The 13,221-nt window shown below is 38.9% G+C and overlaps 1 protein-coding gene across 4 annotated transcripts in view; it reads right to left on the reverse strand.

Annotated features, from left to right (window-relative positions):
* Nucleotides 1–13,221, reverse strand: part of KIF6 (kinesin family member 6) — a 277,394-nt gene that overhangs the window by 130,791 nt on the left and 133,382 nt on the right. For all 4 annotated transcript variants that reach the window (XM_045011992.1, XM_045011993.1, XM_045011991.1 and 1 more), the window contains 3 exons: nt 12,218–12,323; nt 11,157–11,298; nt 8,017–8,229 (listed from right to left, as the gene is read on the reverse strand). In XM_045011992.1, coding sequence (XP_044867927.1) covers nt 8,017–8,229; nt 11,157–11,298; nt 12,218–12,323 — 461 coding nt within the window. The remainder of the gene's footprint in view (nt 1–8,016; nt 8,230–11,156; nt 11,299–12,217; nt 12,324–13,221) is intronic.

Genomic DNA, 13,221 nt, shown 5'->3' on the forward strand with positions numbered 1-13,221 from the left:
ATTAATAAATATATTAAACAACAGGGGGCCTAGAACAGACCCTTAAGGTACACTGCTATTAACTTTTGCCTCAATGAAATTTGACCATTTAATCCTTCTCTTTGCTTCCTGCCTCTTAGCCAGTGTTTGATCCATGACTAAAAATGGAAGTGAGAGCAACTGTGGCACAGGCTATCACATGGGCTGCGCAAGCAATTGCCTACGTGGTGGGGTGAGGCATCAGGCTTGTGCAGTCCACGCTGCGGCCTATGCCAGAGCATCCCCATGGCCATTTTTAGTCAGCTAATTAGAGTACAGCTAGTGCAGATTGGATACATCTACAGGAGTTGTCATTTGCACCCCCTATTGCAATGTAGACATACCCTAAGAGAGTGTATGTGGCAAGTCAAAGAGAAGAGTGTTGCATTTTACTTCTAACAGTAGTGAGGTCATGGTAATTATTAACTCTTGCAGGAGTAAGTTCCATAGCGTAGGTCCAGCTCCCACGAAAGTTCTTTCTTTTTTGATCATAAGCCGTCCCTGTCATTTTACAGTTTCATGATTCCATTGGATTGTAGCTATTACAGAATCATAGAATATCAGGGTTGGAAGGGACCTCAGGAGGTCATCTAGTCCAACCCCCTCTCAAAGCAGGACCAACCCCAACTAAATCATCCCAGCCAGGGCTGTGTCAAGCTTGACCTTAAAAACCTCTAAGGAAGGAGATTCCACCATCTCCCTAGGTAACCCATTCCAGTGCTTCACCACCCTCCTAGTAAAAAAGTTTTTCCTAATATCCAACCTAAACCTCCCACACTGCAACTTTGGACCATTACTCCTTGTTCTGTCATCTGGTACCACTGAGAACAGTCTAGATCCATCCTCTTTGGAACCCCCTTTCAGGTAGTTGAAAGCAGCTATCAAATCCCCCCTCATTCTTCTCTTCTGCAGACTAAACAATCCCAGTTCCCTCAGCCTCTCCTCATAAGTCATGTGCTCCAGCCCTCTAATCATTTTTGTTTGCACTCTGCTGGACTCTTTCCAATTTTTCCACATCCTTCTTGTAGTGTGGGGCCCAAAACTGGAAACAGTACTCCAGATGAGGCCTCAATGCTGAATAGTGGGGAATGATCATGTCCCTCGATCTGCTGGCAATGCCCATACTTATACAGCCCAAAATGCCGTTAGCCTTCTTGGCAACAATGGCACACTGTTGATTCATATCCAGCTTCTCATGCACTGTAACCCCTAGGTCCTTTTCTGCAGAACTGCTGCCTAGCCATTCGGTCCCTAGTCTGTAGCAGTGCATGGGATTCTTCTGTCCTAAATGCATTCCTCTGGACTTGTCCTTGTTGAACCTCATCAGGTTTCTTTTGGCCCAGTCCTCTAATTTGTCTAGGTTCCTCTGTATCCTATCCCTACCCTCCAGCGTATCTACTACTCCTCCCAGTTTAGTGTCATCTGCCAACATGCTGAGAGTGCAGTCCACCAGATCATTAATGAAGATATTGAACAAAACCGGCCCCAGGACCGACCCTTGGGGCACTCCGCTTGATACTGGCTGCCAACTAGACATGGAAGACATACTCATGGGGAGAGAGGCAATCTCCTTGATAGGTAGGACCAATCCCATCCAGGGCTCTGATTGCAGGACAGAGAGCTTAAATTAGACTATATATTTGGAGGGGAACAAAGTACTAGGCTGGTGTACTCATGGCCACCTGTTTTGCTAAGCAGGTTGGCTACTATGTTCTATACCCACTGGAGCTTTTTCAGGGTGAGTTGCTTCATTCCTAGACATAATGAGTTGGAATAATCAAGCCTGGAGGGTAAAAATAAGGCAGGATCACTGTGTCCAGGTCTGAGTCCAACAGGAAAGGGAGCCATCTCCTAGCTACTAGCAGATGGAATTGGGTGTTTATTACTGCCATGGAATGCACAAACATCTCTTTGCATTATTACACTTGAATAATAAAGTAATATACTACTACTCCTAATTTGAACTTGTATAGATCTTTGCAGCCAAGGATCTCAAAACACTTCATAAACATTAATTAATTCAAATAACTTCCCTCTGAAGAAGGTGGGCTGACTTATAAATGTGGGTACATTCTTTCTGCTCATGTGACATCCACCCAACCATACTGTAATTTGTAGTCTTATTGTTCTCATATTCTCTGGCAGGGATTACTTGTCTTGGTGCCGGCTTTCTCTGTGCTGCTTATGACCCTAGGGAACCTTTTCTTCTAGACAGCCCTCTCTGGCCCTCACTGGAAACTACCACTGCCTATTCTTAAATAGCTGTTTTCTTTCCACCAAGCTCTGGATCAGCATCTGTTATCCATTTGTTTTTTATTTTCTTCTTAAATCTCAAATTGTATCTTAAATAATCTTAAAGAACAAAAAAAAAGCTGTAACAAAAATCTCTCGGCAGTCTAGTACAATTTTATTTAATTTTAGCATTAGAAGGCTTATCTTATAACAGAACTATATATATAAGACCTGCTGGTTTTATATGCACTGTATACAACCACACAGACAGATCCTGATCAGCACCCACTTATGAAACCTTTGGGCACATTTTCAAAGTGGTATATGGGGGAATTTTGCTAAACCACTTTTCCTGACCTAAGCTGTAATCCAACAGTGAAATCTCTATGGTCTGATTTGAAAAAAACATACCATACATAGGCTATTCTCCTTAGTCCCCTTTAATATAAGTATAATACAGAGCCAAATACTGAAGTTCCTTAGAAAGAGACCCTTCAGAATCCACACAAAAGAAAGTAAAAGCAAAATACTATGATAATTCACTTAAGAAAACAACATTGGCATTCTCTGTAGAGAGGTCAAGGAATGAAACAGCATGGATACTCAGGAATACTCTTGTGTTCAGTGGACCCTCCAAGTCAGGGTTGAGGCATATTGGCAAGGCAGTATAGACAGTATAGACAAACCATGCTGCCCCTGTTAACTCCTGAGAGCTGTCAATCTGGCACATTTCTGAAGCACAATATTTACACACAAACTTCTTAAAACAAAACCACTATAAGATATTATTATCATAACTGTTGTACATAGCAGGAGAGTAGAAGTCCAAATGCTGCCAACATTACTATCTGGGCAGGACATGTGAGAGAAAGTCTGACCACTTTAGGGAGAGTGCAAACTAAAATATAGAGCACAACATTCCCCACAATCTCTCTCTCCCCAATCCCCACAGCAAGATGGTCAAGATTTTCAGAAATGGGTGCCTACATTTAGGCTTCTACATTCATATTTAAGCACTGTGGCTTTCTAAGACTTCATGATTGACACTGTGATATGAACTATAACTACATGGAACTTCCCAGAAGCATGGGAGATTGAACTAGATCTGCCTGCTTCAAAAGCCCATGGGTGATACCTTCCAAAACAAGTTGGGGGGCTAGCCACATAATTCTCATTGAAATTATTGGGAGTTATGTGGCTAAGTCCCCTAGTTGGCTTTGAAAATCTCGACACAGGTCCCCACCACTTGAGTTAAAGGAGAATCTCTTTTGGCTGATATTAGTATAGGACAGTGACTGGGTATATCTGGTCTTTGAGGCTACTTAGGACACTCCACGGTCCAAGTACATCCTGCCTCAGGAAGCAGCAAAGTCTGCAGTAACAAGTATGTCACTGCTGTGTCTAGAGTCCCTAGATTGGAACCCAGACTATGGGTGGGCCTAGGTTCCCCTTCTGGCTTCGGGTAAAGTGGTATAACCACAAGAAGGGGGCAGGCCTTCTTTGGAAGTCAGAACAAAGGCCTGAATTTAAAAGGACCAAAGCTGGGGCTGAAGACTCTACGGAGAGGAAACAGACTTCTTATTTGTTGGACTCTTTAATACCCTGCAAGGGGTTCAGTTGTTCTTTGTGACTCAGTCAGATGGCCAGCCTTGGAAGACTTGCCAAGTCAGCCGGCAGGGGACACCAGAGGTGAAAAAAGGACTACAATACTTGACCCTGTCACTTGGAGGCGCTCCAGAGGTGAGTGCCCCATTACAAGGACCTACGGAACTGTTTAGCACTTCTGACACCAACTAGGAGAGGGTAGTGGCTCACCTGATCATTAGTCAGTTCATTACAATACAAAACAAAAATAGCTAATGAAGCAAACTAATGAAACTTGTCTTATTAAATTTACAAAAGATTTTTCCCATTAACCTTTAAAGACCAGACATTGAAATGGATCAGCCTAAGAAACCAAACCAGTTCCAGGGCACTAGTAATCTTTTAATGCAACATTAAAAGATTAGGCAGGTTCAGTTCATGTGGTCTAAATCAGTGGTTCTCAAAGCCAGTCCGCCACGTGTTCAGGGAAAGCCCCTGCCAGGCCGGTTTGTTTACCTGCCACGTCCGCAGGATCGGCCAATTGCTGCTCCCACTGGCCGCGGTTCGCCGCTCCAGGCCAATGGGGGCTGTGGGAAGCAGCGCAGGCCGAGGGATGTGCTGGCCGCCCTTCCCACAGCCCCCATTGGCCTGGAATGGTGAACCGTGGCCAGTAGGAGCCGCAATCGGCCGAACCTGCGGATCTAGCAGGTAAAAAAACCAGCCCAGCCTGGCAGGGGCTTTCCCTGAACAAGTGGCGAACTGGCTTTGAGAACCACTGATTTAGACCACATGAACTGAACCTGCCTAATCTTTTAATGTTGCATTAAAAGATTACTAGTGCCCTGGAACTGGTTTGGTTTCTTAGGCTGATCCATTTTAATGTCTGGCAGACTGGCTTTGAGAACCACTGGCCTAAATGGCAGAACATCTTTAAGTGCTTCATACTGTAAAGTAGATTAGTGAAGGTCACAAGGAAATAATTCCATCAAAGTTTTGATGACACCATAAATCATTTTAGAGTGCCATTATATTACAGCTGATTCAAACTATTCAAACTATTAACATAAATTCTATTAAAATAAAATTGAAGATTTTAGTCACTCAGTCACTATATTAATTAAGGTAATTGAGGGCCAGTTTTACAAATTTAGGTACTTGCATTGTACTCAAATTTCACCGCATATGCAAAAATACCCAATGCTGTATTTAGAAACCTAGTTCACCACGTGTATACACAAATTCCTGTACTGAGTGCAGACTGGAAATCTGAATAAATTGGGTGCATGCAGGAGGTAAATGTATGCATGCAGTTATGCACACCTAACTTTAAAAAGCTGGTCTTTAAATCAGAATTACTATACTGTGTATTCAAATATTATTAATACTAATGTTATATTAAAAGATTCTCATTTTCTGATCACACATGATTAAACTTTTTAGATGTCTTAAATACAATTATTGAAATCAGCCATGAGGTACATTATAATACAACCCCATCCCTTCTGAGACATACATTTTTCTATGCCAAATAATTATTTTTGTTGCTAGTAGAAACCTTAAAGTTTAAAATGAAAGTGCTGATAGAACCATAACAGCAGTGTAACAACTGTAACAGCAGGATACAATATGACCATTGTTTCTTAACACATGATGGAGTCCAGATACACTATATTCACGATACTTGCAGTTTTCAACATTTTGAGATAGTAGACTAAGTATTTTGCTTAGATCACAGCCTAATCACCAGTAAAGGAATCCCCTGGACCTAACTTTATTCCTATAATTCTTTATTAATCTTCCTCCACAAATTATCCTTAATCCACATGTGTACACACATTTCTTCATACTACTATAAAAATGGTTGCAGCATTAATCCCTCAGTTAATTTCCAAAGTGAAGCGACTTTAGAGGAACCATTAATTATCATTTACACAACAAGCATCACAATGGCGTGGGTATTTTTATGAAAGCTTCCAACTCTGACACAGTTTCAGCTCATAATGTACTTTTAAAAACTGCTTTGACATCACTTCGGAGGATGGTTTGGTTTTGTTAGAATCTCAAACAGTTAAAGGATGCAGTGAGTCATCTGGGGACTTCTGGAAAGCTGAATAGTTCCAGGTGACTATTTGGAACACACACTCAAGAAACATAAAAACACTAAGACCATTGCTATGTTAAAGAGAACAATATGGCCCCTTTCAGCATTAGAATCGAACATGCAGGCTTTCTCATTATTTCAATAAAACAAAAACAGACGTTTAGCCAAAAAACAAAACAAAAAAATCCCTAACCTTTCTCTGGCTTGGTCGAATGTTTTAAAGAGCCTAGGCACTACGCAAATTCTCTAGTGAGCCATGAATTCCATTTCATTTTGCTTTTTCAACAGGAATAGGTTGAAAGAAGATATGTTAACCAGAAAAAGAGCTTTTTAAAATCCCAAGTAATATAGTGACTAGTTTCTAGGTGAAAGAAGGATAAAATACTCATCATCCTATGCAAACATTGGAGATATTTTCTCTCCTTTAGGTAACTTATAGCAGCATGCAATGCTGGGATAAAATAGTAATATTTTCTAAACTCACACTGACCATTTTGTTGCATGAAATATTATTGACATTATTTTGCTGGTTCTAAAGTAGTTTATAAACTTAAAGAAACACTGAAATTTAAACTTTTGCTTTTCCAATTGTTCCTCCAATACTCTAACCACTATTAAAATAGTAATATTGTAATTTTAAAAAAAATGCTTTACATCCAGATTGCTGTTTCTCTTTGGTCTGAGGAAGAGTGGAAAGAAAGAACCAGGCTCAAAACCATTTGTGGGAGGAGAAAAAAGTGTTTAGATGGTGCAATTTATATTCTTGTACCAAAGCCCCTATGCCAAACCACTACCCTCTCCTCAGGCATTTGCTCCCTTAAGACTCATTCTTCCATGACACTCACAAAAAGTGAGTCAACAATTTTATTTATTTTTCTTAATTAAAAAAACCCAAGACATTAGTCCATCATGACAGGCACATGCACTAACTAAATGTCATCCTTCTAGCTCCAGTAAAACAATATTTTGTTTTAAAAAGTAATTGCCTTTGGTGTGATTATATCCAAGGGAAACACATTAAGATGTGAGCTTATAAAGACTCCTTAGGAAAACTTCCTCACCAGAAGAAAGTATGGAAATAACTGAATTAGCTTCACTAAGAAGGGTTTGAACTCTATATAAGTGCAGATGGACAGAAACTGCCCTTCTCCTGAAAATGACATTATCTATCACATGTGTAAATTATATTTAGTGTACAGCCTATGTTAACCAAATACAGTATTTGTGAATTCAGCCGTTTCCTAATCTCCTTTGGCAAGAACTGCATTCTTGAACACTCCTCCTTCCCCATGATGATTTAAAAGCTTTTTCATAGAAAGTTCCAACATATGAAAATATAAGCATTCTGGTTTTGTTCTTACAAACCAATGTCCCAGTTCAGCAAGGTTGTTAAGACTTCAGTGGAACTACTCACATGCTTCAAGTTAGTTCCCTGCTGAATTAACTTGCTAAACAGAGGTCCAAGTTTGATTCCATTAACACTGTAATGATAAAAATCATTACAATGGTTCATTAAAAATGTCAAATAAAACCATGCATATTCTATATAATGTGGAACACTGAAGAGATTTACTTTTAAAGGTTAAACACTGAATCTTGTGTGGTGCTATATAGCTGGAGACAGAACTAATCAACCTTCTTTTCACCTGAAGAGAGGATTACTTTTCTATTTTGAAGGACAAAATGAGAGAGAATTTGAAACCTACTTTCTGGCCCTTGCCATTAATCATATCTGAATGAACCTTCTTCCAATATTAACTGTTTATCCTGTTTTAGTTAAATCAGTAGTTTGAGCTTCGATGGGAAGGATGTCATCTCCTGGATTATATTACAAATGAAGTCCTCAACATTCATTTACGTTTCCAACATTTGAGTCCTATTCGCATATTAAGTTACCTGTGCATTGAGGTGGCCTGAAATCAAGCTAATTATATTTGTGAAGTGAAGGACAAAAGCAAATGAGCACAAGAATGCTGATGCTGAAAGTAAAACTCCCCTCTCCTAGTCCACACCTAAGAATGATACATTTAAAGTCACAATGTGAGAACTGGATACTTGCACATATAATTCATGTCACTAACCTGTTTTCCTGGGAAGAAAAGCAGATCTTTGTACTGAGGAGCTGAAATCTTGTGTATCTTTCACATTAACACAGGCAGATGGCCTCTGACCTTCTTCCAAGCTTATAGAAAGGGAACTTTCCGAGACTGCAAGACCACTAGACCCAGCGCTGAGCTGAAAGAGGGCATCCTGTGCTTTCTTTTTTTCTTTCTTTAACATACTTACTAGAATATCTGAAGAACATTTTAAGGAAATTAGCTAGGATCTCCTTTCCATAAATAATAATCCACTCTCTCTGTAGGCCACTTGCTCATACATGTAGTCTTGTAGAACTGAATTGAACTAGTCACATATGGAAGGCCTATTCATGTGAATATGGATTGCAAGGTTAGGCCCATACGTTATGTCTATGCATTCACACTTATCTTTCCAAATAACCAATTCAATTTGTCCTGAGCACTAGTAAGATGACATTAGTGAGTGGTATAAATGGCTATGGCCACGTTTGGATAAAAGCAATAAATACTGTAAGGTTCTGTACAAAAATAGAAATATTAAGTTCTAGTTACTCTTTCAAAATGGGTGACATTCCATTTATTAAGTTGGGTAACATTGCAACATCAATTAGACCCTGCACATTTCCCCAGTCAAATTTAAATCATATAAGCCAGAAATCTTAAACTTTATAGGAAGACTGTCAAGCACACCACAATAGAAAGGATTATAAAAACACAAAACAGGGTTTTAAAGAAATTCCTGCCAATTACATACATATTCTTTAGAAAGACCTTTGACATAAAAACACTTTAAATGAAGGAATGCAGGAGTTTTCTGATGGAATTCACTACACATTTAGCAAAAACAAAGAGGTAACATGAATCCCTATAAAGATGATGAGATACTTTCTATATGTTTTTTATTTTGTGTCTAATTTATCTGATAAATAAATGGAAAAAATCTCGGCAAGGTGTGAGGAATTAGAATTATCAAGTTGATTAGGTGACAAAAATTATTTGTCTTACAAATTGGTTCTTATCGTAGCTCTTATAGTGTGCATAAAGACAAAAAGGATCTCTTACAGTTTATGGCAGGAGAGCCTCCAAGTCCTCAGTAGTTTTGTTGCACCAATCATGATGTTAATTTTTAAAAGTAAATTGTAAAATTATTTAGTCTTCAAAATCCACTTACAGTTCCTTGCATGCTAGTTCTGATTTTAACTTTTAATATTTCAATACCCCGTATACAGCTCTAATTAAAATTGATGGATGCAATGAATGCCTTCCTTGTACTTTCATAAACAAAGCCACATATGCATAAGAACATAAGAACGGCCGTACCGGGTCAGACCAAAGGTCCATCTAGCCCAGTATGTGTCTACCGACAGTGGCCAATGCCAGATGCCCCAGAGGGAGTGAACCTAACAAGCAATGATCAAATGATCTCTCTCCTGCCATCCATCTCCATCCTCTGACAAACAGAGGCTAGGGACACCATTCTTTACCCATCCTGGCTAATAGCCATTTATGAACTTAGCCACCATGAATTTATCCAGTTCCCTTTTAAACATTGTTATAGTCCTAGCCTTCACAACCTCCTCAGGTAAGGAGTTCCACAAGTTGACTGTGCGCTGCGTGAAGAAGAACTTCCTTTTATTTGTTTTAAACCTGCTGCCTATTAATTTCATTTGGTGACCCCTAGTTCTTGTATTATGGGAATAAGTAAATAACTTTTCCTTATCCACTTTCTCAACATCACTCATGATTTTATATACCTCTATCATATCCCCCTTAGTCTCCTCTTTTCCAAGCTGAAGAGTCCTAGCCTCTTTAATCTTTCCTCGTATGGGACCCTCTCCAAACCTCTAATCATTTTAGTTGCCCTTTTCTGAACCTTTTCTAGTGCTAGAATATCTTTTTTGAGGTGAGGAGACCACATCTGTACACAGTATTCGAGATGTGGGCGTACCATGGATTTATATAAGGACAATAATATATTCTCAGTCTTATTCTCTATCCCCTTTTTAATGATTCCTAACATCCTGTTTGCTTTTTTGACCGCCTCTGCGAGTGCATCTGACTCTATTAATTGTGTATTTTGTTGTTTTATTACAAATATTTTATCAATTTAATGATTTATTTCAAGAAGACTCTCTTCTGAGGGATCCAGAGGTTGAGCTAAAATAAGAAACTTTTAAAAGGTGTTATAAGTCAATTTTATAGTCAAATTAACTAGACAGTGTTTCTTTCAAAATAAACATTTTGGCTCTTGTGAAGGAGGCAGCAGACTAAAAGGCTTCCCTACCATTTGATTTCATCAGGGTATAGCAAGCTACCAGTCTGAAATACAACCCATTCACACTTGATATACCACAAAGAATGCAGTTAATCTTGTTTTTAATAATGTTAAAGAATCTATGCTTGCTATAAACTTGAAAGCTATTTGTCAATTTTCTGCCATTGTTCAAGTTTTGTCCACAGATCAGCCACAAACTCAGGGACATGGTGACGCTGTGGTCTGCCTGCAGTTTTATCAGCCAGCTAAAAATAACTGCCCTTTCTTCATCTTGCTAAGCTACAGCTACTCATATGTTTCCCATGAGGCAGTAAAGTGGACACAGCACATATGAGTAGTTTAATTTTTGTTATACATACACAATATAAAGGCTCAGCTTTAATTTAAATGTTAAAGTTGGATGTAAAAAGCACACATTTTACATTTAATCTAAAAGAAGAGAGTCCAGTAGTCCCTGAAGCAGCATTTCATTTGGCTAAAAATAACAATACAGGAAATTCTATTCTTTGTAAGGTAATAAATTGTTCTTTATATAGCATCACAGTTTTCTTTGCTAGACTGGAAGAGAGTTTACTAGACATGAGCCTGAACCACAACTTTTGGATCTGGATCAGAATTTCCCCAAACCCCAGGGTATATGGATACAGGATTTTGGTTCAGTTCATAACAGAAACAAGGACCAAGTGCAACAATGGGATTCTGATAAAGAGTGGTAGGAGACTCTTAGATTATGAATGTGGATTGATACATCAATCTGAAAGGGAAGAAATTCTTTACAGATCACCATCTCCCATTTCATATACACCCACACCTCAGATTGCAGCCAGATTAGTTTAAAGCCAAATAAATCCTGTTTCATAAAGGATACTGATTTCATTATCTCTTTGGTGCAGAAGGTCTCTCAACTTCTTTAACTCCTCTTTTTTCTCTGGGGTATTAGTATCCTCATCTCCAGTGATGTCTGGGGAGAGCAGACTTCTGTCAGGAATGTTTGTACGATTTATCAGTTGCTATGAAATAAAATAAAAATAGTTCTGGGTTCTTGTCACTCTATCCTCATCCCATTCATTTCCCCTATGCCTGTGTGACTGTTTACCTATGCTAGCTGATTTTGAGAGCATCTTCAGGATTTCTGAAAAGCAAAATCCCACCACTGGTAGACTGCAAAGCAATAAGTACTGAGTTAGCTATGAGATATTTCCTAATTTCCACTGAGCAGTTTTCCTCAATAAAAATATCTAAGCCTTACACATCTCTCACTGGAAAAGAACTCCCACTGTAATAAGGAAAAAAGCAACATCAAATGGGTACTAATTCCTCCTCATCTAGAAATCAAATTCAAGGACAGTGTTTTATACTTTACTATATTAGAAAATTGTGGAAGCTTTTATTGCAGAGCATAAACAAAAACAAAAAATATACCCCATGTTCAATTTCTTCCCTTGCTACTCCTCACCCTGTATATATCTTGTGTGCAGTATATCCCAGGATAGCATATAACCAGCACAGTTGATGCAGCTGGTTCAGTGACACAAACCCTCTTTTCTGATATCTCCCTGGGAGTAACTAGTCTAACGTAAAGCTCCTTATTAGCTGCGTATACACCAGGATATACTCTCTATCCATTTACAGATTACTTCAGCACAGCAATTCCTGTAAATCCCAGTCCTCTCTATCACTCCCTCCACCTCTAATACCCTTTGGTCTTTCCTTTTAGCTCCTTCAGATTCTTGTTGCGTATTTTCCGTTTATTATTCCAATCCATTCCAGTTCTTCAAGCATTTCTCAGACCTGCTGAGGCCCTGCATACACTCCCTTATTCTCCATAGCTTCATGGTTGCTTTTCAGCTCTCTCTCCCCTGTGTCCTCTAATATTTCCTGTTCATTCTTAGGGCTCTCTGCACTTCCTTGTATGTGTATAGAATATACCTTAATGTAATTGAAGCAGTGCTTGATCTTGCGCATATCAGCTCCAACATCCAGCGTGCTCTCAGGATCAGGATCTTCCAGAAATGCTTTAATTATCTCATCCAGCCTGAAAGCACATAATAGGCAAAAATAAGAAATATAATCTTTGAGGGAACTTAAAAATTCTTATAAGAACAGGCAACATGGACTCAAGCTAGGAATGTGTTTCAGAGTTGCTAAGTTTACTGCTTTTCCCAGTAGACTCTTGGTTTGGGGGTCCATTCTATTAGTCTACTTGAAATCACAAGCAATCAACTTCTTTTTTTTTGGTGCTAGACTCTGAGCTTAACATGAGAGGGATCACAAATGATTCAGATAATGATTTATGTATGCTAATAAATAGTTTTGGGACTAAAACGTTTAAAAGTAATCTATTTTCCTGATTTCTCTCATAATTTAAATTTCCCATAATCAGTTTCCCTATGCTCTCTCACAAGACATAATTCTAAGACTTATGCTTTGGATGCTTTGTGCCTGTATTTTTGCTAGGAAGTATATGAAACTTAATAATTTAGGTTGCATTCGTTAAATTCTCAGCCCCCACCATCATGTAGGGCAATGTCATTTTTTGGATCTCAGTTTCTCTATATACCCCAAAGACCCATTGTTTCTCTTCCTATTGCTGAAATGTATTAAACATTTTATTCATTTATTGATAGGGGGCTGAGCCTGCAGTCTTTAGGCAAGAAAAATACCCACTGAAGTCAGTGTGTGTGTTGCCTACATAAGGACTGCAGGACCAGGACCATTAAGAAAATCATCTGATACACAGAAACATGTCATTGCTCTTTTAGAGACAAATTATAAGCTATGGCAGGGAAAACCAGCATATGGACCATGAAACTCTGTGACTTACAAGTCTTGGAATTTCTATAATATCCATGCATCAGCAGATAAGCTTTAAAACCTCTCCCCACTCCTATAGATCAGGCAGTGCCTGAGACCCATATTTCTGTGTGTGTCCC

Source organism: Mauremys mutica, chromosome 3, assembly GCF_020497125.1.
Source record: "Mauremys mutica isolate MM-2020 ecotype Southern chromosome 3, ASM2049712v1, whole genome shotgun sequence".
NCBI classification, from domain to species: Eukaryota; Metazoa; Chordata; order Testudines; family Geoemydidae; genus Mauremys; species Mauremys mutica.